A 27,920-nucleotide genomic window follows, 5' to 3' on the forward strand; every position below is an offset into this window, starting at 1 on the left:
GAATGTTGTCCCTTCATAATGAAACCCTTTCTCAATTCCTAAACCCAGGCAACCACTGCTCTATTCCTATAGTTTTGTCTTTGTCAGAATAACATATAAATGCAAGTACAAATGTTTAGTCTTTTGAGGCTAGCTTTTTCAACTCAGCATAAGGCCTTTGAAATCCATCCAATTTGTTGTATCAGTAGTTCATACATTATTATTGCTGAGTAGTATTCCATTGTACAGATGCAAATATTTTCTCCCAGTCTATGGTTTGTCTTTTTACTTTTAAAGTGTCGTTCACAAATTGAAATTTAATGATAAGTTTGCCTATATTTACAAAAAATCCTGCTGGGATTTTTATTGGAATTGCATTGTATCTATAGATGAATTTGGGGAGAATTGAAACCTTAACTTTATTGAGTCTTCCAGTCCATAAGCACAGAATGTTTTTCCATTTGTATATTCAGTAGATGTATGATTTTTTTTTAAAAAATCAAGGTCTATAGTATTCAACATACAGAGCCAGCACATTTTTTATTAGATTTATACTTATGTGTTTATTCTGGAGCAGTATTTTAAATGTTTCGTTTCCCAATTGTTTACTTCTAGTATATAGGAATATGATTAATTTCTATATGTAACTGTGTATCCAGAGATCATGCTAATTCACGTATTGGTTCTAGGAGGTTTTGTTTTTTTTTTTAATAGATTGCTTGGGATTTCTATGTAGACAATCATGTTGTCTGTGAATAGTGACAGTTTTATACATTCCTTTCCAGTCTGTTGTTCCAGTGTGATGTTGAATAGGAATGGTGAGAGGGGACATCCTTGCCTTGTTCTTAATCTTGAAGAAAAACTCTTCACTCTTTTGCCATCAGATATTATATTAGCTATGGGTTTTTTTCTGGTAGATGTCCATTATCACGTTATGGATGATTACTTCTGTGTCTATTTTACTGAGAGTTTTTTTATCATGAACAGATGTGGAATTTTTAAAATGCTTTATCTGGGGCTTCCCTGGTGGCGCAGTGGTTGAGAGTCCGCCTGCCGATGCGGGGAACACGGGTTCGTGCCCCGGTCTGGGAGGATCCCACGTGCCGCGGAGCGGCTGGGCCCGTGAGCCATGGCCGCTGAGCCTGCGCGTCCGGAGCCTGTGCTCCGCAGCGGGAGAGGCCACACAGTGAGAGGCCCGCGTACCGCAAAAAAATAAAAACAAAAAAACCCAAAATGCTTTGTCTGCATATGATCATGTTTTATTCCTTCTTTTTTTAGTTTAATAATATGATGGGTTACATTGGCTGATATTTGTTTTGTTTTTTTAGCCCTTAATTTTTTAAATTGTGTTTTCGATATCTGAAATATCTTTTTCTTCGTTTTTTTTGAATTTTGTTTTATTTTTAAACAAGGGGTTCTTATTAGTTATCTATTTTATACATATTAGTGTATATATGTCAATCCCAATGTCTCAATTCATCCCACCACCACCACCACCCCCGCTGCTTTCCCTCCTTGGTGTCCATAAGTTTGTTCTCTACATCTGTGTCTCTATTTCTGCCTTGCAGACCAGTTCATCTGTACCATTTTTCTAGATTCCACATTATGCGTTAATATACGATATTTGTTTTTCTCTTCTGACTTACTTCACTCTGTATGACAGTCTCTAGGTCCATCCACGTCTTTACAAATGACCCAATTTCATTCCTTTTTATGGCTGAGAATATTCCGTTGTATATATGTACTATATCTTCTTCATCCATTCATCTGTCGATGGGCATTTAGGTTGCTTCCATGACCTGGCTATTGTAAATAGTGCTGCAGTGAACATTGGGGCGCATGTGTCTTTTTGAATTATGGTCTTCTCTGGGTATGTGCCCATTAGTGGGATTGCTGGGTCATATGGTAATTCTATTTTTAGTTTTTTAAGGAACCTCCATACTGTTCTCTATAGTGGCTGTATCAATTTACATTCCCACCAGCAGTGCAAAAGGATTCCTTTTTCTCCACACCCTCTCCAGCATTTGTTGTTTGTAGATTTTTTGATGATGGCCATTTTGACTGGTATGAGATGATACCTCATTGCAGTTTTGATTTGCATTTCTCTAATGATTAGTGATGTTGAGCATCCTTTCATGTGTTTGTCGACAATCTGTATATCTTCTTTGGAGAAATGTCTATTTAGGCCTTCTGCCCATTTTTTGATTGGGTTGTTTGTTTTTTTGATATTGAGCTGCGTGAGCTGCTTGTATATTTTGGAGATTAGTCCTTTGTCAGTTGCTTCGTTTGCAAATATTTTCTCCCATTCTGAGGGTTGTCTTTTCATCTGGTTTGTGGTTTCCTTTGCTGTGCAAAAGCTTTTAAGTTTCATTAGGTCCCATTTGTTTTATTTTTGTTTTTATTTCCATTTCTCTAGGAGGTGGGTCAAAAAGGATCTTGCTGTGATTTATGTCATAGAGTGTTCTGCCTATGTTTTCCTCTAAGAGTTTTAGAGTGTCTTGCCTTACATTTAGGTCTTTAATCCATTTTGAGTTTATTTTTGTGTATGGTGTTAGGGAGTGTTCTAATTTCCTTCTTTTACATGTAGCCGTCCAGTTTTCCCAGCACCACTTATTGAAGAGACTGTCTTTTCTCCATTGTATATTCTTGCCTCCTTTGTCATAGATGAGTTGACCATAGGTGTGTGGGTTTATCTCTGGGCTTTCTATCCTGTTCCATTGATCTGTATTTCTGTTTTTGTGCCAGTACCATATTGTCTTGATTACTGTAGCTTTGTAGTATAGTCTGAAGTCAGGGAGTCTGATTCCTCAAGCTCCAGTTTTTTCCCTCAAGGTTGCTTTGGCTATTCAGGGTCTTTTTTGTCTCCATACAAATTTTAAGATTTTTTTGTTCTAGCTCTGTAAAAAATGCCATCGGTAATTTGATAGGGATTGCATTGAATCTGTAGATTGTTTTGGGTAGTATAGTCATTTTGACAATATTGATTCTTCTAATCCAAGAATATGGTATATTGCTCCACCTGTTTGTGTCATCTTTGATTTCTTTCATCAGTGTCTTACAGTTTTCTGAGTACAGGTCTTTTATTTCCTTAGGTAGCTTTATTCCTAGGTATTTTATTCTTTTTGTTGCAATGGTGAATGGGATTGTTTCCTTAATTTCTCTTTCTGATCTTTCATTGGTAATATATAGGAATGCAAGAGATTTCTGTGCATTAATTTTGTATCCTGCAGCTTTACCAAATTCATTGATTAGTTCTAATAGTTTTCTGGTGGCATCTTTAGGATTCTGTATGTATAGTATCACGTCATCTGCAAACAATGACAGTTTTACTTCTTCTTTTCCAGTTTGGATTCCTTTTATTTCTTTTTCTTCTCTGATTGCCATGGCTAGGACTTCCAGAACTATGTTGAATAATAGTGGTGAGAGTGGACATCCTTGTCTTGTTCCTGATCTTAGAGGAAATGCTTTCAGTTTTTCACCATTGAGAATGATGTTTGCTGTGTGTTTGTCATGTATGGCCTATATTAGTTGAGGTAGTTTCCCTCTATGCCCACTTTCTGGAGAGCTTTTTTTATCATAAATGGATGTTGAATTTTGTCAAAAGCTTTTTATGCATCTATTCAGATGATCATATGGTTTTTATTCTTCAGTTTGTTAATATGGTGTATCACATTGATTGATTTGCATATATTGAAGAATTCTTGCATCCCTGGGATAAATCCCACTTGATCATGGTGTATGATCCTTTTAATGTGCTATTGGATTCTGTTTGCTAGTGTTTTGTTGAGGGTTTTTGCAACTATATTCATCAGTGATACTGGTCTGTAATTTTCTTTTTTTGTAGTATCTTTGTCTGGTTTTGGTATCAGTGTGATGGTGGCCTCATAGAATGAGTTTGGGAGTGTTCCTTCCTCTGCAATTTTTTGGAAGAGTTTGAGAAGGTTGGGTGTTAGCTCTTCTCTAAATGTTTGATAGAATTCACCTGAAGCCACCTGGTGCTGGACTTTTGTTTGTTGAGAGATTTTTAATCACAGTTTCAATTTCATTACTTGTAATTGATCTGTTCATATTTCCTATTTCTTCCTGGTTCAGTCTTGCAAGTTTATACCTTTCTAAGAATTTGTCCATTTATTCCAGGTTTTCTATTTTATTGGCATAGAGTTGCTTGTATCTTATGATGCTTTACATTTCTGTGGTGTCTGTTGTAACTTTTCCTTTTTCATATCTAATTTTATTGATTTGAGTCCTCTCCCTCTTTTTCTTGATGAGTCTGGCTAAAGGTTTATCACTTTTGTTTGTCTTCTCAAAAAACCAGCTTTTAGTTTTATTAATCTTTGCTATTGTTTTCTTTGTTTCTATTTCATTTATTTCTGCTCTGACCTTTATGATTTCTTTCCTTCTACTAACTTTGGGTTTTGTTTCTTCTTCTTTCTCTGTTTCCTTTAGGTGTAAGGTTAGATTGTTTATTTGAGATTTTTCTTGTTTCTTGAGATGGGATTGTATTGCTATAAACTTCCCTCTTAGAACTGCTTTTAATGCATCCCATAGGTTTTGGATCGTTGTGTTTTCATTGTCATTTGTCTCTAGGTATTTTTGATTTCTTCAGTGATCTCTTGGTTATTTAGTAATGTATTGTTTAGCCTCCATGTGTTTGTGGTTTTTACATTTTTTCCCCTGTAATTTATTTCTAATCTCATAGCGTTGTGGTCAGAAAAGAAGCTTGATATGATTTCAGTTTTCTTAAATTTACCAAGGCTTGATTTGTGACCCAAGATGTGATCTGTCCTGGAGAATGTTCCATGTGCACTTGAGAAGAAAGTGTAATCTGCTGTTTTTGGATGGAATGTCCTATACATATCAATTAAATCTATCTGGTCTGTTGTGTCATTTAAAGTTTGTGTTTCCTTATTAATTTTCAGTCTGGATGATCTGTCCATTGCTGTAAGTGAGGTGTTAAAGTCCCCCGCTCTTATTGTGTTACTGTCCATTTCCTCTTTTACAGCTGTTAGCATTTGCCTTATGTATTGAGGTGCTCCTGTGTTAGGTGCATATATAAGTGTTATGTCTTCTTCTTGGATTGATCCCTTGATCATTATGTAGTGTCCTTCCTTGACTCTTGTAACATTCTTTATTTTAAAGCCTATTTTATCTGATATGAGTATTTCTACTCCAGCTTTCTTTTGATTTCCATTTTCATGGAATATCTTTCTCCGTCCCCTCACTTTCAGTGTGTATGTGTCCCTAGGTCTGAAGTGGGTCTCTTCTAAACAACATATATATATATATATGGGTCTTGTTTTTGTATCCATTCAGCGAGCCTGTGTCTTTCGGTTGGAGCATTTAACCCATTCACATTTAAGGTAATTATCAATATGTATGTTCCTGTTACCATTTTCTTAATTGTTATGGGTTTGTTTTTGTAGGTCCTTTTCTTCTCTTGTACTTCCCACTTAGAGAAATTCCTTTAGCATTTGTTGTAGAGCTGGTTTGGTAGTTCTGAATTCTCTTAGCTTTTGCTTTTCTGTAATGTTTTTGATTTCTCCATTGAATCTGAAAGAGGTCCTTGTCAGGTAGAGTAATCTTGGTTGTAGGTTCTTCCCTTTCATTACTTTAAATATATCATGCCACTCCCTTCTGGCTTGTAGAGTTTCTGCTGAGAAATCAGCTGTTAACCTTATGGGAGTTCCCTTGTATGTTATTTGTCTTTTTTCCCTTGTTGCTTTTAATAATTTTCTTTCTGTTTAATTTTTGTCAATTTGATGACTATGTTTCTTGGGGTGTTTCTCCTTGGGTTTATCCTGCCTGGGATTCTCTGTGATTCCTGGACTTGGGTGGCTATTTCCTTTCCTACGTTAGGGAAGTTTTCGACTATTCAAAAATTTCCCCGGGTCCTTTTTCTCTCTCTTCTCCTCCTGGGACCCCTATAATGCAAATGTTGTTGTGTTTAATGTTGTCCCAGAGGTCCCTTAGACTGTCTTCATTTCTTTTTCCTTTTTTTTCTTTACTCTGATCTGTGGCAGTGAATTCCACTATTCTGTCTTCCAGGTCACTTATGCGTTCTTCTGTCTCAGTTTTTCTGCTATTGATTCCTTCTAGTGTATTTTTCATTTCAGTTATTGTATTGTTCATCTCTGTTTGTTTGTTCTTTAATTCTTCTAGGTGTTTTTCCTTTAATTCTTCTAGGTCTCTGTTAAACATTTCTTGCATCTTCTCGATCTGTGCCTCCATTCTGTTTCTGAGGTCCTGGATCATCTTCACTATCATTATTCTGAATTCTTTTGCTGGAAGGTTGCCTATCTCCACTTCATTTAGTTGTTTTTCTGACGTTTTATCGTGTTCCATCATCTTGTACATAGTCCTCTGCCTTTTCATTTTGTCTGTCTTTCTGTGACTGTGGTTTTCCTTCCACAGGCTGCAGGATTGTAATTCTTCTTGCTTCTGCTGTCTGCCCTCTGGTGGATGAGGCTATCTAAGAGGCTTGTGCAAGCTTCCTGATGAGAGGTACTGGTGGTGGGTAGAGCTGGGTGTTGCTCTGGTGGGCAGAGCTCAGTAAAAGTTTAATCTGCTTGTTTGATGGTGGGTGGGGCTGAGTTCCCTCCCTGTTGGTTGTTTGGCCTGAGGTGACCCAGCACTGGAGGCTACAGGCTCTTTGGTGGGGCTAATGGCAGACTCTGGGAGGGCTCATGGAGTTGTTCCCAGAGCTTCTGCTGCCAGTGTCCTTGTCCCCGTGATGAGCCACAGCCACCTCCCGCCTCTGCAGGAGACCCTCTAACACTAGCTGGTAGGTCTGGTTCAGTCTCCAATGGGGTCACTGCTCCTTCCCCCTAGGTCCTGATGCACACACTACTTTGTGTGTGCCCCCCAAGAGTGGAGTCTCTGTTTTCCCCAGTCCTGTTGAAGTCCTGCAATCAAATCCCGCTAGCCTTCAAAGTCTGATTCTCTGGGAATTCCTCCTCCTTTTGCCAGACCCCCAGGTTGGGAAGCCTGACGTGGAGCTCAGAACCTTCACTCCAGTGGGTGGACTTCTGTGTTATAACTGTTCTCCAGTTTGTGAGTCAGCCACCCAGCAGTTAATGGGATTTGATTGTATTGTGATTGCGCCCCTCCTGCCATCTCACTGCAGCTTCTTCTTTGACTCTGGATGTGGGGTATCATTTTTGGTGAGTTTCAGTGTCTTCCTGTCCATGACTGTTCAATAGTTAGTTCTGATTCCATTGCTCTCACAAGAGGGAGTGAGCACATGTCCTTCTACTCTGCCATCTTGAACCAATTTTCTAGTCCTTAATTTTATTATTTATTTATTTATTTATTTTTTGGCTGCATTGGGCCTCCGTTGCTGTGTGCAGGCTTTCTCTAGTTGTGGTAAGGAGGGGCTACTCTTCATTGCGGTGCACGGGCTTCTCATTGTGGTGGCTTCTCTTTGTTGTGGAGCACAGGCTCTAGGTATGTGGGCCTCAGTAGTTGTGGCTCACAGGCTCTAGAGCGCAGGCTCAGTAGCTGTGGCACACGGGCTTAGTTGCTCCGCAGCATGTGGGATCTTCCCAGACCAGGGCTCGAACCTGAGTCCCCTGCATTGGCAGGCAGATTTTTAACCACTGCGCCACCAGGGAAGTCCCTGCATTGGCTGATATTTGAATAGTGAACCAGCCTTGCATTTGTGAGATAAGACAAATTGGCCATAGTGCCTTATTTATTTTATATATAGTTATATTTGATTTCCAGTAGTTTATTGAGGATTTTTGCACCTATTTTTCTAAGAGATGTTGGCAGGTAGTTTTCTTTTCTTATACTGGCTTTGTCTGCTTTTGATATCAGAGTAATTCTGGTCTCATAAAATGCATTGGGCAGTGTTCTCTTGTATATTTTGAAAGAAGTTGTATAGAATTGGTGTTATTTATCTTTTAAATGTATGGTAGAATTCACCGGTGGAAACATCTGGGGCTGGAGTTTTCTTTGTGGAAAGGTTTTAAACTACATATTCAGTCTTTGTGCTAGCTATAAACTGTCCTGGTTATTTATTTCTTCTTGCTTACTTTTGGTAGTTTGTGGCTTTGAGGGAACTGGTCCATTTTATCTAGGTTGTCAGCTTTGTGTGCACAGAGTTATTTGTAGTATTTTCTTATCCTTTCTGTGGGGTGTGTAGTGGTATTCTCTCTTTCATTTCTGATGTTGGTAATTTGTGTCTTTTTCTGTCTTTGCTAGCTTAGCGAGTGGTTTTTCAATTTTTAAAACTTTTTCAAACCTCTTCCTGAGCAGTTCTCAAAGCCTTCGGAATGTGGTTTAGGGTCAGATCCACACATGTGCAGCTCAGAATTGAGCTCAGAGGTTGATACACAACTTAGTGGTTTCACTCTTAAGTCTCCTCCTCTTCATCATCTTCCCGACACTTTCTGGCTCTCTGGGGTCCCTTCCTTCTCCTCTGTCTAGAAAGCTGGAGCTTTAGTTTCTCTGCTCTGCCATGTACTTCCCACAATTGCATATGTCTCTGGGGCCAAGCAGGGAGAGGAAAAAGAGAGACAAAAACATTGGGGATTTTGCCTGACTCTTGGGACCAGAGTTCCTCTGGTCAGAGAGAAGGGTTCCCCTCCCCGAGAATTTCAGATGCCTGCCTAGTCACTGCTGCTGCTGTGCGGTTTCTTGGAGGCTGAAGTGAGAAAGAATGGAGAAACGCAACAAAGAAAATTCCAGGGATTTTCCTCCATGCTCTGGGACCTGTTGGAGCCTCTTTTCCCACTCCTTAGACTAGAAATAGAGCCTCCTCTTGGAGGCTGTGTCTGTTCTGTCCACACGTGGTGCACGGTTCTTACTCCTTGTAAGCCCATTCCGGGAGATACTGGAGGGGGAAGCCCCAGGAAACACGTTACCAGTTGCATGGTGCTTTGGGTTTGGTTTCCTGCTGTGCTACCGTTTACTTTTCAGAGTCCTCAGAGAGCTGCTCATGCGTTCTATCTGGGGTTTCAGTTTAATTCAGTGGGTAGGACAGAGTAGAGTGTGCTTACACCATCTTGAAGGGATCCACACACGGTCCTTTGTGTGTTTGTTTGATATAAAATGAGAGCTTCTCCACCTCCCACATATCTGGAGAGAGGGTAGCGGCCCAGGGAACTACCTTCCGTGAAGCATCTGCTCTGTGCCGGACACTGTGCCTTAGTGCACAGTGGCATTGTTCTGTGACTCTACGCGGAAAGTGTGGCATTGTTAGCTCCATTGTGCAGTTGGGGGAAGTTAGGCTCAGATTAATCAGTTCAAGGTCATATAATTAAGTGGTAGGCTGTGGTTATGTATCGTGGCCTGTGTTAGAAAGATCCAGAAAGTTCTGTGGAAAGCAGAAGAGAAGGCTTACGTCTGATGTCCCGCTTCCCTCTCTCTGCAGGACGGATGAAGGTGATGCTGTGATCATGCACCCGGGGATCCTGTGCGTCATGGTGAGGCTGCTGCCTCAGTTGTACCATGAAGATCACCCTCAGGTACTTGCTGTGAACACATGAGTTTGTCTTTTTCATGACTGATCACTTAAGCTTCTCTGGCCAGAGACTCCCTTTCCCTTTTGCCTTTGCCTCCAGTCCCCTGTATGAACAGAGCCTCCTTCGTGAAGTGCCTCCTGCAGGGGAGTATCAGTGGGTCTGAGACCCTTGATTGAGTTCCGCCCACCCTTCCATGGCCACTCAAAACAGATTGTTCCTGTTGGTGATGTGCCCTTCTAAAAACAACAGCCAAACAAAAACTGAATGAAATGATTTACCTTCATGAGGCAAGTCCCATATAAGTGCTACATATAGCGCTGGGCATTGGTGGGACCAGAAGTCCTCTGCTCCCCATTAATTTATCCATTGCTTGGATATTGGCTGTGACCCTGGCTCGGCGCTCTACATAGGACATGCAGGGCTAACGGGATGAGAACTGAGCACTGTCCAAGGAGCCCACATCTGTGATGGGGACCAGGAGGTGGTGGTGGGGCAGACAGACTAAGTAAATAAGCTCACAAATGAATCTACAATTACAAATTGTCACATGTGATATTAAGGGAAAAAAATGGGTGCTGACAGAGAATAATGGGAATGGAAGTGGAGGGGGAAGACCTAATTAAATCTAATTTAGATGAAGGTGTGGATGTCAGGGAAGCCATCTCTTTGATGGTGACATTTAAGCAGAGCCCTGAAAGATGAGTAGCAATTAAGCAGGTGGGAAGGAGCCTGCTGCAGGTGTCTGGGGTGGGAGCAAAGCGGGAGAGCTGGAAGTGTGCCCGATGGGGCAGGCGGAGGAAGGCTGCTGCCCTGACAAGCTGTGGGGTTTTATCCCAAGGGCAACACGAAGTCTCTCTCAAGTGAATGGAGGGGGACACGATCAGGTTTTTGTATTAAAAATCTCTCTTGTTGCATGGAGGGTGGCCTGGGAATGGGGCTGTGTGGAAGAGAATGGGGACAGCAGTTAGGAAGCCATGTCCACAGTCTGGTAGCACATGGTGGTAGCTTGATTATGGTGGCGTCTGTGGGAGAGTGTGTAGAGCAAGGAGTCAGGAGACCTATTGGGAGATAGAATCAAGGCCCTGGGATGAACGGGGTGCAGGAAGCGGGAAGGGGGGGAGTCAAGGTGGCTCTTAGCTCCTGTCCTGGCAGCACGGACGGCCCTACTGCAGCGAGGTGCGCTTGTACCGGTGAAAGCAACAGAACGAGGCAGATTCTCAGGAAGTGCTCTCAATTTAGAGAATATGTTCTCTAGAGGTTCTGAGAAAGAAACTCAAAGTTGAGGAAGCCCTGGAAAATACGCTCTTGAATTAGTAGCAGACGAAAGGAAATTACTTGAACCGAGCAGCTACCATGTACCAGGCACGGTGCCACACCCTTTCACTGATTATTTACCCTCATAGATGTTTGGTGGGGAGTATCATTGTTTCCATTTTAGCCAGTGGGGAAACCGAGTCTTAGACAATGTACGTGCCTTTTAAGGATTCTGAGTTGGTGGACCTGGTATTAAATGTGGTCCTCCCTGGTGGCAGTTCTTATGGTCTTTCCCCTGCACAGCAGTGGCGTCTATAGGAGAATGGGGGCTCACGGGGGTGCGGGTCCAGCTTTGTTTTGTCCTGGAGTTAAAAAGGAGGTGATATGTTTTAAGAAGAAATGGTGGCTACAGTTGACCCTTGAACAACATGGGGGTTAAGGGTGCTGACGCTCACACAGTGTACTACTATCTCTGCCTCAAAAACAAAGGAGTTGCTAAATGACTCACCCAAGGACAGGAAGGTGAAAAAGTTTGGATAGAATCAGGACTCAGATGCTAGTTTTGATTCCACACATTGTGATCTCTAATTGAACATAAACTTTTCCCTACACTCAGGTAAAGATCTGTAAAATGAAAATACAGGTCTTATATTTATTTTAAAAAATCCATGCATAAGTGGACCTGTGCAGTTTAAACCTGTGTTGTTCAAGGGTCAACTATAGGGGTGTTATTAATCATTGAAAATGACAATGGCTTAGTAAAAATATTGCAAATCCTCCGAAATTGGTGAGAAGTGGAGTGGAGGAGGAAAAGCCTTGATGTGTAGGGAAGGGACTGTTTTACTTAGGAAATCCTGTAAACTAGGTACAGGAGTTAAAAAAGGACTGACTCAATTCCATGTCTACATGTCTCTTTGTAACTGGAATCCTTTATCTGGTTCCTGATCCTCTGCTGGAAAGTGACGATAAAGTGATTATCAAGCCAATGAGTAGGGATGCATCTAATAGTGAAATGGAATGCACTTTATATCTTTCAACGTTTATGGGACAGCAGTAGCCTGGGCTAGAATGGGTTTGATTGCTCCTTTAGTTATCTACCGCTGTATTACAGAGGGCTGCCAAGTTAGCAATAATGGTCTCGTTCTTCCTCGTGGCTCTGTGGGTCAGGAGTTTAGACAGGCACCGCAGGGACAGCTTCTGTCTGCTCCACATGGTATCAGCTGGGCACCCAGATGGGTTCTCCACTCACAGAGCTGGCACTTCACAAGCTGGCTCAAATGGTGAGAGGCTCCTAGGCTGGCCCAGCTGGGTCAGATGTCTGGGGCCTTGATAGGGCCTGGCTTCTCCTCCACGTAGCCCTCACCATCTGGCTTCTACCTGTACACCTCCACCTGGATTCTCTAGCAGGCCACATAGCAGCTCAGGGTTCCCAAAAGCAAAAAAACAGAAGATGCCGAGCCTTCTGGAGGCTTTTGCCTGGAACAAGCCAGCATTACTTCCATGGCATTCTGTTGGTCAGAGTGAGTCACAGGTTCAGCTTAGACTCAGCGAGAAGGGACCTATGTCTCCTTTACTGACGTGAGGGGTGGCTTGCATGTACAGGAGAGGGGGAATTGTTGGGGGCCATCTTTAAAGACCAGCCACCACACTTGCCTTAGGCGTCTAACTGATGGATAAAATTATTTGACCCCTAAATCAAATGTCTTTGAGTCATTTGGTTATCTAAAGCCTGGGACCTTACTTTCTTTACCTTAGTATTCACGACAGGTTCTGCCTGGAGCATGCTGGAAACTAATACACATTGAGTGTTACTTCTATTCCAGGAACATTAATCAGTGTTCATAACAGCTCATTAAAATGAGAATCTCCCCCATTTTGCAGGTGCTTGAAGCTCAAGAGAGTTGTGTAACTTCCTAAAATCATGGAGGTGTTGAGGGGAGATCTAAAACTCACTTCTAGGCTCAAGGTCAAGACGTGTTTGATGAGTAGATCTCTCATCTCTGCAGCTCTTGCAGAATGCAGGGTCATGCATCTGGGCTTCCTTAGCTGTATTTCATACCCTGCAATGCACTTGCAATGAAAACAGCCAAGCCAGTGGTTTGGGTGGTCTTAGCAGTCAAACGGTTGCTGATAAACACGTTGTGCAAAACTCCACCATGAGGATGACTGACGAAGTGATGCAGAGCAGACAGTGGCCTGTCCTTCCGCTTCCTAGTGCGTGAAGACTCTGTGGAGGAGCCCCAGTTTCAGATAAACACCATGAGTTGTCACATCAGTGTGTGGGGAGGAACTTTCCCTCCTCCTGTGATGGTAATTGGACAAATTAAGTATGCAGATGAGGCTTCCACTTGGTAGGATACTTTTTCTCTATTCAGGTCACAATAAGTAATTTAGGAAAAGTCTGACTCTCACACACTCTCTCTCAAATATGCAAATGAAATGCAGTGGTACATGTTCTCAGAAATTTTCTGCAGATGCCAGATCAGCAGCTATTAAAAGTTGGGTAATTACAGTAATTAACTTCTGAAAGAGGTGGGGGCGGTGGGAAACCTCATAACAACAAACAGAATAGTAGATCAAATGAGAAATGAGACACACACAAGAAAATGCTGAAATGAAACTGACAGAAGGACTGCAGGTTTTGGGGCAGAGAAAGCAGCTGGAAGTTTCAGTAGATGGCAGTATTCCTAAAAAGATGCAGGGGCTTCCCTGGTGGCGCAGTGGTTGAGAGTCCGCCTGCCGATGCAGGGGACACGGGTTTGTGCCCCGGTCCGGGAAGATCCCACATGGCCGCTGAGCCTGTGCGTCCGGAACCTGTATTCCGCAATGGGAGAGGCCACAGCAGTGAGAGGCCCGCGTACCGCAAAAGAAAAAGAAAAAAAAAAAAAAAAAAAAGATGGACTGTGAGTTCCCTCTCATCTCCCTTTAGGTGGGCCTGGTGATTCCCAGCATCCCTATACTCTTACCCACTTTACATCCCTCAGATGCTCTTCCTGCCTTATGGATGAGAAATTGATAGCTTTCCAAGGTACAGATATCATTTTAGAAGCAACAACTTAACTACTTACATGGGTTGTCTGGTTTATTTCTAATTGTGGCCACATTAAATTTGTTCTGTTCATGACCAAGAGGGGGTTTTTCCCTCTGCAAAATGCTAGCAGTGCGAGCTGCTCTTGGAAACAGATAATCCAGCTGAGTTTTCTTTCCTCTTGTATCATCGCCAGTATTAACATTGGACTCTAGGAATTATATTGTGAATGTTGCTGTGCTAAGCACAAGGCAAAAGTGGAGTCCGGCTCAGTTCTCTTGGAGCTGAGTTGGCCGCTGGAAGAAGTAACTGAGAAGAAAGGCCTTTTCTCTTTCTTTCTGGCATGCTCAGCAGCCATGAGGGGCTTGCTGTAGGGACGTGGCTCTGGGCTAGAACTCTGACCAGTAGTGGAGAGCTCTCTTGTCCCAGCACCACTGCACTTCCGTTCATGTCTTAGCAGAGGGTTACTTGCTCTGTGCATGACAGTGGGAACTCAGAGGGTGGGAAGTCAGATCCGGTTTCACAGAGGTGGGACTCAGCCTGTGTCGGGGCCACCAATGTGATGTATCTACTTTTATGAATAATTATGCAGCACCTACTAGGCGCCACTGGGGATTCAGAGACCAATGCCACAGTAACACACAGTCTGAGTGTGAGGGTGGGTACTCAGACGAGTGGAGAAGATAGTTAGATATTCTAACTGTAACAGAGGTTTGCCCACAGGGCCTTGGGGCAGAGGGGAGAGAAAGCCGCACAGAGATGGGGACACTGGAGCCAGACTTTAAAGAAGAGACCTGTCTATGCCAGATCAGGTAGAGGAGGGTGGGACAAGACAACAGAGAGAGGTACACGTGGAGATGCCCATGCGGGGACTTCAAATAGTTCAGTTGGGCGAGGATAGACCATGCGGGTAGAAAGGGAGTAAATGGGGCAGGAGAAGTAGGTTGAAGCCAACTCATGAGGGGCCTTGAGTGCCATACACAGGCAGTTGGATTTTATTGGATTACCATCCTTTGTCGTTATCATCATCACCACTGCTGTGGTTAATGAGCACCCACTATATGAGGCTCTGAAGATGACAGATTTTGGTCAAATCTCTCTGCCACTTAACAGTCACAGAACCATGGGAAATTATCTAACCTCCACGACCCTTAATTTTCTTTGCTGTAGTATGGGGAGAATAATATCATCTTCCTCATGGCATTATTGTGAGGAGCAGCTGAAGCAATGCAGGAGCACTTAACACGGCAAGCAGAACATACAAGGCACCACGGGAAACACTTGCTGACGGGTGTAGCTACTGCTATTAGTTGCCGAAACTTTACAAGCATTTTATCGTTTGATCTTCATAATAACCCTGCAAGGTAGACATCAGTATTCCCACTTCACAGATGAGGACTTGAAACTTGCAGCACTTAAGTGACAGAGTTAACATCATAGCTAGGTGGTGGATGTGCCTGATGGGAGGCTCCAGGACCTCCTGCCACTGCACCAGGTTGCCTTCCCTGTAGGGAGGTGGTAGCCGTGGGTGGGAGGCAGTTGGAAAGCAAGGACATGATCAGACCTGGGCATTAGAGAGACTGTTGTCTATAGTCAGTGTGCACCTCCCCTCACTGTTGGGTGTGTTCCAGATTCTGCTGCAATGGAAGCCTCCCACACAGTATGATGGGACAGAAAGAAGATCAGGCTCGGGCTGCATCTGTCAACTGATTTGCACCTCAATTTGGAAACGGTGCCATTTTCTGGAATTAGCCTGTATTTCAAACACATTGAACTAATCATGTGGGTTTCAAATAGCTCAAGTATCGACAGCATTAATAGCCCTGGATAGCATTGTGTAAGGGCAAGCTATTTGAAAAGAGCTATTTCCTGCAACAAGGAAATTGGCAAAGTAGGAGTCTTGCTTTATTAAATTACAACACATTAGAGATTTCAAATATGTTGAATTTCTATGTTTCTTCTGCTCTTTCATTCTGACCCCATTCTTCCCCAAATATTTCTATTGTCCCTGGGTGGAAAAGTCTCAGATCCTGGTCAAAATCCAAGTGACTTCTTAGGGTAGCCTCTTAAATAAAACAAAGGGACATAATCTTGCATGGAGATGAAGAGCATCAAAAGGAAGCTACAGTGGACATAGAATGATGGAGTGGAAGTTAAAGTTGATAGGGTGAGCTCTGGTCCAATTATCTGGCGACCTTTCCTCCAGTCCTGTACCATCGTTATTTCTATGACTTAACATGGGCCACTTCCTTTCCCTGCACCTCAATTTCAGCTACTCAGATTTGGCCTAGATCACAGGGGTTGCAGACACAGTGTCCTGGGGCCAGAGTCGTAAAGTAAATGTGTAGGTGTAAACAATAAGGAATGGTGAGACCTGTGGTCGTAGGGAAGTGTACTTGCCCTGCCTAGAGGTACTCACAATCTAGCTAGGGGGAAACAAGACAAAAGCAAAGCCAAACTACCCCCACCAAATAAAACACTTCTGTAGGCCATCAGTTTATGCCCCTTATGAGATACTGAGTTCCCTTCCTTATAATGAGTGCATGACTCAGTCTTAAAAACATGGGCTTTGAAGTAAGACCTGGGTTGGGGTGCCAGTTCTACCACTCACTGGCTATGTCACCTTAGGAAATTGATGTAACCTCTTCTGTCTCAGTATTCTCATAATAATATTTTCCCATTGAGAAGAGTAGTGGGAAGTATAGTTCGAGTGTCCTTAGGGCTACCTGGCATGCAGTATGTGCTCTCATACCCCCTACCTTTCTCTTCTGGCTTTGGTACTCGATGTTCCTAGGACTCTGAGTCACAGTATATAAAATTTTAGAAATACAGAATGGAAGGTAATACATTTTAGGTATATTTCCAGCTGGCATTATACAATTGATAAATTAATTGATAAATACAAATGATAATTAATCAGGAACCTTACTGATACAAGGTAAGAAAAGAAGACTGCAACTAAAAGGGATTAATATTCTGAAAACACTTGCATCCTTTAAGGAAAAGTACTTTCGCAAATGCTGTTTCTGTTGACTCCCACCAAAAACATACCATTGAGGTAGGTATTTTCATTATTCTCATTTTAAAGCTAAGGAAACTGAGGCCCAGAGAAAGTAGCTAGCCCAAGTTTCCCGTTAGTTAGTGTCAAATCAACATGAGTACCTACTTCTGGGTAGATATTTGTGTGCCCTGTGCCCAGAAGATGAAGGAAGGGTAAATGTCTATTTGGAAGCTCAAAGCAACACACCGGGGCTGTAGTCACAGAATGCTTGGAAATGGATCTCTTATCTCTACAAGAGACTGTGGACTCTCTAGTCTTGTTTGAGGAATCTTCTCCAGACAGTCGTGTGTGGAGACCTGCTAACAACAGCAACAACAACACATCTGTTTAAAAAGTATGTCTTAAAAGAGTTGTGTCAGCAATTTACTTTGGCCAAAGCAATAGAGATACTCGGGGTAAGTTAATCCCTCCTTCTCTGAGCTAACCGAGGATGCCCAAGCCACAGCGGGGAAGGGTTCTGGCTGGAAGCTGATGTTGGGTCTCACGGAGCCCACTGCTCACCTGACCTAGCTGTCGTGGAGTGAGGGGGTGTGTGTCCAAGGTGATGGAAACTCTTCGCAGATGTTTCAGGTTCCAGGCTGTGCAGGCATCCTCCTGGATGGATGTTTACAAGCTGATTTCCCTAGTGATGTCCTCATGCTCCATCTCAGGGCTGACCACAGGCTCAGGAAAGATCATTTCCCCTGCTGACCTGGCACTGTTTTCATTATTCTTCAACACTCACTTGGCACATCACCTTTTCTGACCACCTTCTCTGGTCCAGTGCACCTGCTGTTTCCTAGAACACCTTGTGCCCTTGTGCTTGCACTTACTGGGCAGCTCTTGTGTTTGAGGCACAGGGATAAGTGCTGGGGACACAAGGATGAGGAGCCATTGTCTCTGGCAGCAGTTCACAGTTCTTGGTAAATAGATAGATAGCTTGTCATAGTGTGGTGTTTATAATGATTCAGGTGTGGACACAGTGCTAGTTAGGAAGATCAGAAAAGTTTTCTTAGATGAGAGAACGTGTGAATTGTCTCTTTAATAAGTAGGACCTCAGCAAAGGGATGGGATTAGAAAGGACATTCTCAACTTTGAGCATCAGTCAAAAAGGTTATGGCGTATTCAGCAAAGGGTGAGGATGTTACTGGGGTAGAGTACACGGTGGACCAAAGGGGAGGTTGGGAAGTAAAGCTGGAAAGAGACAAATATTTTATTAATATAAGATCCTAGGCTTCTGTAACCAGGAAGTATTGGCCAAAATATGTATGTAATTTGTAAATTGTAAAAGAAGCAGAAGATTTAAAGCAGGCACCCACATGCATCTTGGTCTTCATTGCAAATCTATACAAGTACATCCAGGAAGCCATGCCTTTAGACGTGGATTCTACTGATTCAATGGGATTTGGACCCTCTTACACCTAAACCAAGATCACAGACTCCGATGCCTGTAAGGCCATGTGGGCACTGCAAACGAGTGTATTAGGCCGGTGGGGGCTGTGCACAATGGAAAGTTTATGCCCATATAAAGAAAGAGCTAATTCTAAGTAAGCAAAGATAAAAACCACAATGACTTGTCAAATAAAACACATCTTTACCTTGTCAGATAAAACACATCTTTACAAATAAAACACATATTTACCTGTGACATCCCAGAAGAGCAGAGGTCACTTAAAATGTATCATCTGTCTTCCAAAATCATCAAATAAAGAACATTTCAACCAAATTGGAATAAGTGACTAGTCCAAATTTGAGTAGCTCAGTGACAGTCCCTAGTTCTTTCTAAGTGTCTGGGGGAAGCAGATGCTGGTCATCTGATGGTTTTTCGTTAGGACTACATGATTAATGTCTAGAAGACACACTCTGGACTGATGTACTCATAGCCCACGCCTCCTTGGAGGGACCCACCCCACCAGGACCCAGCCCTCACTGGGCTCTGGGACCACCATATTAACCTGGACCAGGAGAGAAGGTGGGGGGTGGGAGAGATAAAGAAGATTAAACATCCACAGCTGGACAAGGACAGACTTGAAGACTCAGCTGCTAAGTGGAGAAGGCAGAAAACTCCTACAGGCGGCCCCGCACATCTCTCTGTGATAATTTGCCTTGTGGGTCCAGCCTGCTGATGACCCTGAGCGCTTACCACTGAGTCCTAATTGAACCACTATCCCCTTCCTGCATTGGAAGTAATGTGCGTTAGGAAAATCAATCCATTTGTAGGGGGAGAAACCAGACTGGTTTCCTGCTACTGCTCATATTTTCACTAAAACCCCATTTTACTGGAACCAACATTGAAAAAAACAGCACATTTTATTCAAAACAAGGCAATATTGGTATTGACAGAGCTGCAGCGATAATGAGGACGATCAATTTTCCCTCCTCCATTATGGGGTATTGAGCAATTTTGGAGTAAACTTGTGGCATCATTAGATAAGATCAGCATTTCTGTTTCTTCCTTTTGAAAATTTTTTCTTTTTTTCTTTCTTTTTTGCATATTTAGATTTTAAGTATTCCTGCTCTGGTGAGGAAGAAAAAAAAGCAAAAACAACAACAAAAAGGAAAGCCAAAAGTCCCCAAAGCAATAAGTGAAGTGCTGGTAATAAAAATTGGAGGTTGTAGACATTTCTTTTTAATTCTTATTAATAATACATTGTGTTGTTATTTTTGCATCTTATTACATGCAGACTGTCTCCCCAGCTTTCACCCCAAATTAAAAGACTGCAGTTACCAAATATTCCAAGTTCTGGGAGAGGGAGAGTTCTGGGCAAGAGGGTAGAAGCAGCTTTTCTGTTTTGAGAAGAGTGAAGAAGGAAGGCAGAGGTGCGGGCTCCTTGGATGTAGGAAGGGACACTTAGAGCATTGGAAGAAAGATTTGGGGAAGGGAGTCAGGAGGTTGGGGAGGTTTCTACATGGAAGAGCGTCTTAAAGTAAAAGACATGGAACTGTTTAGTGCAAATTAGATCTGACATTTCTTTCTTCTGTTTCTGGTCCCTGTTGGGTTATACATGTCCCTCTAGCATCTCAGGCTGGCTGTGCAGATACCACAGTGACAGGGAAGGGGATTGTCTTCATCCATTCGGGCCACTATAACAAAATACCATAGACCAGGTGGCTTACAAATAACAGAAATTTATTTCTCACAGTTCTGGAGGCTGGAAGTCCAAGATCATGGTGCTGGCAGATTCGGTGTTTGGTGAGGACCCACTTCCACACTCATGGCACTCTTCTCGCTGTGTCCTCACGTGGTGCAAGGGAGGAGGGAACTGTCTGGGGTCTCTTTCCTAAGGCCACTAATCCCATTCATGATGGCTCTGCCCTCAAGACCTAAGCATCTCTCAAAGGCCCCACCTCCAGATACCACCACACTGGGGGTTAGGTTTCAACGTATGAATTTGGTTAGGGAGGAACACAAACAGTCCATTGCAGGGACCATGTTCTTTGAGTGATGAGATCTCTCCTTGACATCAGTGATGTTGACAGAGTGACAAAATCCTACCTGGGAGCAGCCCCCCTGAAACCATTCTAATGTAGTTTATATTTTAAACTAAAATTGAATAGTCTAAAATTTTAAGTCGTAAATATTACTGAAGATATTGTAATGATGGGAATTTCACTGAATGCCATCAGTTTGAGGCAGGAGCTATAGGCGTCATGCTTTTGGAAGGCGTGGGAGGATGGGAGGGTGAGCTGTGTGACCCCTTCCTTTTTTTTAAAAAAATTATTTATTTATTTTTGGCTGCGTTGGGTCTTTGTTGCTCCATGCGGGCTTTCTCTAGTTGTGGCGAGCAGGGGCTACTCTTCATTGCTGTGCACGGGCTTCTCATTGCCGTGACTTCTCTTGTTGCAGAGCACAGGCTCTAGGCATGCGGGCTTCAGGAGTTGTGGTTGTGGCTCATGGGCTCTAGAGCGCAGGCTCAGCAGTTGTGGCACACGGGCTTCATTGCTCCGCGGCATGTGGGATCTTCCCACACCAGGGATCGAACCTGTGTACCCTGCATTGGCAGGCGGATTCTTAACCACTGCACCACCAGGGAAGTCCCACCCCTTCCTTTTTAAAAAAATCTAGAAACTGATGACAAACACTGTAAATATGTTTCACCACACATTGTAGTCCTTGAAACACATGTGCTACAAAACTGTGTTCACAGCCTGAAGAAGAACGTCATCTTACAAATTTCTATCCCTTAGTGATACAGACATACTCTTGACCATCTCTGGGCAGGGTGGCCTCGAATAACTACATGCACAGGGAGGTAGGTGATGGTAGAGCGAGGTGATTCTGAGTGTTGGGTCCAGAGTCCCAGAGTAAGTGCCTTTATGGTGACTCCTGGCTTTATGTTGGTAGACTAAGCTAGACATAATCTACATCACCATAGATACCTTTTCTTGAAACCAGAGACTAGGGCAAATGTGTGTAATATGAAAAGCAGGCTAGGGTCTCCGCTTGGGTTCCCCAAAGTGGAGCCCGAGACAGGGCTACAGGTGCATGGGATTTGTGGAGGGAGGGACTCAGAAGAAGGGAGGTGAGGGAAGCAGAGTGGTGCAGGGGAAGGAGCTGAGTGAGGACATGCTATCAGCTGAAGTCTAGCTTCAGCCTGAGCCTACAGGGCGGGGCTCTCAGCATGAATTGCACCACAGAGGCTGAAGGGCATGGCTTCATTGGCTGTAGTCTGGGGGCGATGTATATGTGTCTGTATTTATGTGCGCACACTTTTATGTATGTGTGTACGTGTATGTATGTGTACGTGTACACACATGTATGCATGCATGAACATACATATGGGGGTTACATAGCAGGGCAGCTACAACTTAGGGGAGCTTGACCTCCACAGGAGGGGCAGCTGTGATGGGTACACTAACCTGGAGAAGGACGTCCACTGCAGAAAAACTCCATTAAGATCTAACTGGTATCCTGGTCATTTCAGAGAGTCTTATACAAAGTAAAAGAAAATGTGGGCAGTCTTAAGAGTTTTTATGAAGAAAATTCCACCCCCCAATTTATATATCCGTGGAGGCTGGGAATTCCAGGGGTTTACCCTTTTATGAAGAGAGGAAGATTGTGAAAACAATGTATTGTATTTGGCTCAATACTGACTGAGCTGATTCTATGCACTTTATCCTATGGGCCTCAAGGACATAAAGATAGTGAAGTGAGTTGAAATCTAGTAGGAGGAAGATAAGAGGCCAGCTGTCTGTGTGTCTGAAAGTGCTTAGCACAGAGAGATGGACAAAGGATGAAGGGTGCAGGGAAGTCTTCCCCGCTGGAGCCGTGACTTCAGGGGCTTGTATGGGCTGGTGTGGTTTGGCACGTGAAGGTGGAGTGGGCTGCAGCTGGGTGGGGCACCTACTGCAGGCTGGCACTCCCAGGAGGATTCCACCTTCTAGACTGGGGGCGCAAACTCAAACACAGAACTGTTGAGTGAGCGATGCCAGTGGGTAGGGGGTGAGTTGTGGGACCCGCTAGAGGGCATAGCCGCTGCCCAGCTCCCACTGCTTCTTGACAGACACAGGATGGCAAAGCAGCATGACCAGATCTTTCCACCTTTTGAGAGAGGCCACAAGTCTGGACTTTTACGTGGACTCTCCAGGCTTTTAAAAATGTTAGCAATTCAGAAACGGTTTAAACATGGTGCGGGTCAAGCACCACACGTCTCAGGCTGATGCAGCCTCTCGCTTGCCAGTTTGCAGTCTGTTTGAAGCTGTCTACCTGTTTGGCAGCTCCTGTGAGGAGGCCACATCTGAGAGGCCCAGGACAGACGGGGTGCAGTAAGAACAGGCTGTGAGGGCTAGTCTCCTCGCCCCACCACCAACTCAAGGCCTAGTGGGGAGCTTACCAAAGTGGCCCACGAAACATGCCAACCTCTGGGGCTCACTGCTTGCTTTGGTTACTCTTAGCTTTCCGAGGAGATCCAGTGCTCCGTGGCCAGTCACATCCAGTCCCTGGTGAAGTCGGAGAAGAACCGTCAGGTCATGTGTGAGGCGGGGATGCTCAGGACCCTTATGACCTACTGCCACCAGGCTCTGACCACCAGCAGCAGCCCCTTGCACTCGGGGCTCATCAGGATTTTTGAAAAGCTTGCTTCCCAAGCCATTGAACCAGACGTGTTAAGGTACCGTGTGCTGCACGTTAAATGCTGCCAAGCCCCTGGCAGCACAGTGGGCAGTAAGAGTGCCCCCTCCCCCTCCCCAGCAATGGACACTGCAAGTCCAGGGAGGAGCCTAGGGTCTGCAACAGTGTGAGGCCCGCAGAGCGGACGTAGCCCCTCCCATGGAGCTGATGTTCTCGGGGAGAGGGATAATAAGCAAAGGGTCCTGCAGACAATACAGGAGAGTGCTGGATGGGATGCTCCGTTCAGAGTGGGAGCTCTGAGGAGCTGGGAGGACCAAAGTCGGGAGATTGGGTATAAAGAGGGGGACTTCAAGGGAGTGGCAGTGGCTGAGGCCTGTGGCCTGTGCAGTTCACCAGACCAGGTGAAGATACCCTGCTGAGAGGGGTGGAGGCTGTAGGGGCCTGACTGCCACGAGGCTAGACCACAGGGAGCTTAGCTGGTGTGACGGGCCGCGACTGGGCTCCCTACAAGGACGGGGACAGAGGCAGCACCACTGTGTCCTGTGGGGCCTTTGCACTGCAGCCCCTCCATGACGCCACATGTCTCCTGGAGAGCCACAGCAGGGAGAGAAGATGCACAAGGAGGAGCAGACACAGAAGACAGAAAAGCAGAGGAAAGAAAGGCTCTAGGAGGGAGGTCAGGGGTCTCTTAAGTACTTGTGGCCAGGCCACCCTGCCCTAGACAATGTAGGTGTAGGGAGGGTGGTGCCCAGGGCCACAGGCCAGCTGGACCCCTGCTGACACACAGGACCAAGTGCAGAGGGACTAAAGGCAACCCCTCCAGCCAGCAGGCATGGGACCCAGGGGCCAGGCCAGCCTCTTTCCACCTCTAGCTGTGGGGCTGTCAGACAAGGCCACCGTGCTTAGTTCAGCTGATTAGTCAGTTCCATTAGAAACTTAAAAACAAAGTATGACAAAGTTATTTTCCAACAAAACCCTTTTCCTCTTAAGGTCCTCACTGGTTAAGTCAAAAGCACTTAAATTCACCAGCTCTCTGGTCTGAGTGCCAGGTCAGGGATGCCCTGTTTCTGTATGGCCTGAGAAAAGGGTTTCCAGGCAGAGAGAGGAAGGCCTGGAGGGGGAGCCAGCGAGCTCTGGGACCTAGGACAGTGCTCAGATGAAGCTGGAGAAAATTTCTGCCTGCAAAATGTCTTCATTTGGTTCTCTTGTTTGTTATGATATTCAGACAGTTTCTAGGTTTTGGAATTGCTCCACCTCCATCGGCTGCAGCGGAAATCCTCCGTTCATCTCACGTACGTGGAGGGGACTGTGGATGCCCAGGTGAGGACAGAGGAAGGAGCAGGGGCAGGATAATGGGATTTAAAAGAGAATATGCATTTCTCGTAAGGGATCCTTTACAACATATGGGAAGCAGACAGATTTAAAAATGATTTTACCTGCTGCTCAATGGAGCAAATGAGGAAAAAGCAGAAGGATCAGATCAGTGGTCCCCAGATAAAGACCAGATATGGAAGGAGGGAGACCCCTACCCCCATACAAGATGGTGATGATGAGTGTGTACTTGACCCCTTTGGGCCTGGAGCACGGAAACCTTCATGTCACAGCGCGTGCAAGAGTACCCAGCGCTGCCCCTGGGCAGAGGAACAGTGTCAGCTTTCTGCACAGCTCACAGCTCAGGGGGGAGTTAGGAGGTCAGGAGAACAAAGGATTGGCCTGGTACCTGGAAAGATGCTGGTCCAGGGAACCAGCTTGGAGAAAAGAAGGACATGGACATGCTGAATATAAGATTGCATAGGACATTGAGGCAAGGAGGCCCAATTGAAAAGCAAGGATGGAGAGTCAGGCTTGAGCCGGAAGCCAGAGGTGGGAGACAGAGCTTTCGAGGAGACAGCCTGTTGTGAAAGAGAGTGTGGAGGCCAGAGAACCAAGACAAAGACGCGGTGAGCGACGGCCAATGGGGCAAGCCAGTGACAGCAACAGAAAACCTGTATTGGAAAGGGGTGGGGGCCACGACAGAATTAAAGTGAGAAGAAGTTTCTAGGAGGAGCAGGTTGTCACAATAGTTCCGTGTTATCAAAATCAGCAGAGAGCCCAGGTGGGAGGGCCAGTGGAGGGCCCAGGAGGACACCCTCAGGGTTAGGAACGGCATGGTACTCTGCAGAGCCCTCCTTCGGGGCTGTGGCAGAAATGTGGGGGCTGTTGTCAGAAGAGGGCCAGGAATGGTTTGAGCAAAGACACAGCTCTTCTCCTGCTTGCTGCCCTAGGGTCACAGGCAGTGACACCAGTGCCTGCTGAGGATCCGCTGGACACCAGCCCTCGCTCCGCAGTCACACAGGCCCGCAGGCCCTCAGGGCCATCCCAGGGCTCAACCACCGCCCTTCAGACAGCACTGAGCCTCATCTCCATGACCTCCCCACGCAACCTGCAGCCTCAGAGGGCAGCCCTGGCTCCATCCTTCGTGGAATTTGACATGTCTGTGGAAGGTTATGGGTATGACAGGCTTTCATATACTTGAAATACACTATTAATTTCCCAGTGCCTTGGGTGAATTATAATATTGATTACAAAAGTGTAGCTCCCATCGTCTCTCACACTCAGCTGTGGAAAATATCTGGGTCATGGACACCCTGTCTTCTCAGTGGCTTCTTAGAGGCAGTGTCCCCAGCTGTCTTGGGCCAGGACCCTCTCATTCCCCTGGTGTGTCTGCATTCATGTGCAGTGTGGACTGCCCTCCCCTCTAGCCTCCAGAGCAGATTCCTTTCTTAGGGTCATGGCGCCAGCATCAGCTGCTTTCTGTCCTCGGGGCCTCATGGTCTAGGAGGGAGTGAGGCCCCTGCAGAAGGACAGAGGGGGAAACCTCACGCCAGAGGTTGGCTTGCGGTTCAATGATCTGAGACACTTTCCTGTTCCAGCTGTTTGTTTATTCCAACCCTGTCTACGGTGATGGGAACCAGCACTGAATACTCGGTCTCTGGAGGGATTGGGACAGGTAGGTGCTTCGCCGGGGGTTTAGCTTGCTGAGGTCCCCTCCCCGACCTGGGAGGAAGTCCTTGGGGAGCCTTGATTTCAGATTTCCACTTGGCATTTCCAGAAGGTGTGAGTCTTCCTCTTGGTCCCGCTTGTCCCGTTGGTCATGCCTGCCTTGGGGCAGGGATGTCCTGTTCACTGTGCATCCCAAGGGCCCAGCCCATGGCTCTGCACAGAGCGGGGGCTCTGTTAGCACTGATGGGCTCGGTGGGTGAGTTGGTGGCTGAGCCTGGCTTTGATGCATTTTGTCAGTGATTGACAGAGGCTGAAATGGACACCTCACCCCACCTTACGGCTCTCTCTAGAGAAGAATATGAGTTCTTTGCTGATGGCCATCCAGTCTTTGGCTCACGTGGGGATCGACTGGGCCTTGGCATGCTTTGTACAGTGCTGCACTCAGCTGAAAACCAGGCACCCCTTGTTAGGAGAGCCAGGGTCTGGGTTTCTATGGGAGGGTAGGTGCTCAGGAGCTATTACATTTACGGCCCATCGGCGCAGGGTTCCAAGCCTGATTCTGCCCATTCGGTGAAGGCAGTGGGCCCTGCCTGTTCCACCAACCCTGTTACAAGGTGGGAGGGCATGGGTTTCCCTAGAGTGGAATATTCCCCAGGCAAGGCTTAGCCAAGCTAGGCCGGGGTCCTCTGCCCCACGTAGCACATGGCCTGGCTTTAGACCAGCTGACCTGTGGGCCACATGATGACGGATCTCAGGGGTGTGCCACGTCTCCGCTCCCTTGGCAAGGCAGAATGGAATAATAGGTGGGCCAGCATTGGAGAGAGGCTTCGAGGATCTAGGTTCAAGTCCTGGAGGGAATATGCCTTATTGCTGCAAGTATGAATAAGGAGACAAGAGCATCCTCCTGCGTGGGGTCATTGTAAAATAGGTGTGAGTCGGGTGGGGCACAGTGCTAGCACACAGTAGGGCCACCCCTGAGCTGAGCCAGAGCCACAGTGAGTCTAGACAGGCTTCCGCAGCAGGACAAAGCCTAAGGGCGTGCTTGTGTTCTGACCCCAGGCGCTGCCAGGTCCTTCCCTCCACCAGGGGGCCTGACCTTTTCCTGCTGGTTCCTGATCAGCAGGCACAGCTCAGTCACGGAGGGCCACCCGCTGCGCTTCCTGACCGTGGTACGCCACCTGGCCAGGACCGAGCAGCCCTTCGTCTGCTTCTCCGTCAGCCTCTGCCCGGAAGACCTCTCCTTGGTTGTGTCTACAGAAGAGAAAGAGCTTCAGCCCCTGGGTAAGGTTTCACCCACCCTTGGGAGAAGTGGGGCTGAGTCAGCAGCTCTTGGCCCAAGAGCCAGGGGGACCGGCCCTCCCTCAGTTGTACAGGTGGCTGGTCCTGGCTCTGCCTCAGAGAGCTCAGCTCGGCTCTCCAAGCTCACCTGCCAGCGATGGCCTGAACTGGCCTGAGCTGGCCAAGGCCAGGCTATTATGGCTACGCCTGTCCTTGTGCGCCCCATTTCATAGTGAGACATTGACACTGGAAGGCCCAGGGTTTGGCCTGGCATCCTTTACACACAGCACAGCTGCCTAGGTTCCTTCCCTCGCAGGTATTTGCCACCCTGTGTGCATCACTGTGGAGGCAGCAGTCTAGTGAGGGGTAGACCCTGCAGCCTGACTCCTGGGCTTGAACTCTGGCTCTGCAACCTTAGGCAAGTTACCTAACCTCTTTGTGCCTCAGGATGGTAACATGGAAATCACGATAGTGCCTACCTCAGTGCCTGGCACAGAGCAAGAGCTCCAGCAATGACAGCTGCTGTTGTCAATATTCTGTGGCGGGGGGACTCGGCATTGGCTCCATGGGCACAAGGCCCGCTTCTGCTGGGTTGCTGCTCTCTGACACCACAGGCGTGGTCTGGTGTTTGTGTTCTCTTCCAGATGTCATGGAACCCGAGGGTGACCCTGAGCCTTCTGCGGGACGCCAGCTTCGGGTCAGGTGTGGCCAGATGCTGGCCTGTGCTCAGTGGCACCACCTGGCTGTGGTTGTCACCAAGGAGATGAAAAGGAATTGTACTGTTTCCACCTATCTGGATGGGCAGGTCGTCGGCTCAGCCAAGGT

At 45.8% G+C, this 27,920-nt stretch overlaps 1 protein-coding gene across 5 annotated transcripts in view; it reads left to right on the forward strand.

The window, feature by feature from the left end:
* WDFY4 (WDFY family member 4) overlaps positions 1-27,920 on the forward strand; it is a 281,181-nt gene that overhangs the window by 62,331 nt on the left and 190,930 nt on the right. For all 5 annotated transcript variants that reach the window (XM_049697129.1, XM_049697128.1, XM_049697131.1 and 2 more), the window contains 7 exons: positions 9,353-9,446; positions 22,661-22,875; positions 24,061-24,155; positions 25,100-25,325; positions 25,748-25,824; positions 26,877-27,098; positions 27,740-27,918. In XM_049697129.1, the coding sequence (XP_049553086.1) occupies positions 9,353-9,446; positions 22,661-22,875; positions 24,061-24,155; positions 25,100-25,325; positions 25,748-25,824; positions 26,877-27,098; positions 27,740-27,918 (1,108 nt within the window). The remainder of the gene's footprint in view (positions 1-9,352; positions 9,447-22,660; positions 22,876-24,060; positions 24,156-25,099; positions 25,326-25,747; positions 25,825-26,876; positions 27,099-27,739; positions 27,919-27,920) is intronic.

This window comes from Orcinus orca, chromosome 14, assembly GCF_937001465.1.
Source record: "Orcinus orca chromosome 14, mOrcOrc1.1, whole genome shotgun sequence".
Lineage (NCBI taxonomy): Eukaryota > Metazoa > Chordata > Mammalia > Artiodactyla > Delphinidae > Orcinus > Orcinus orca.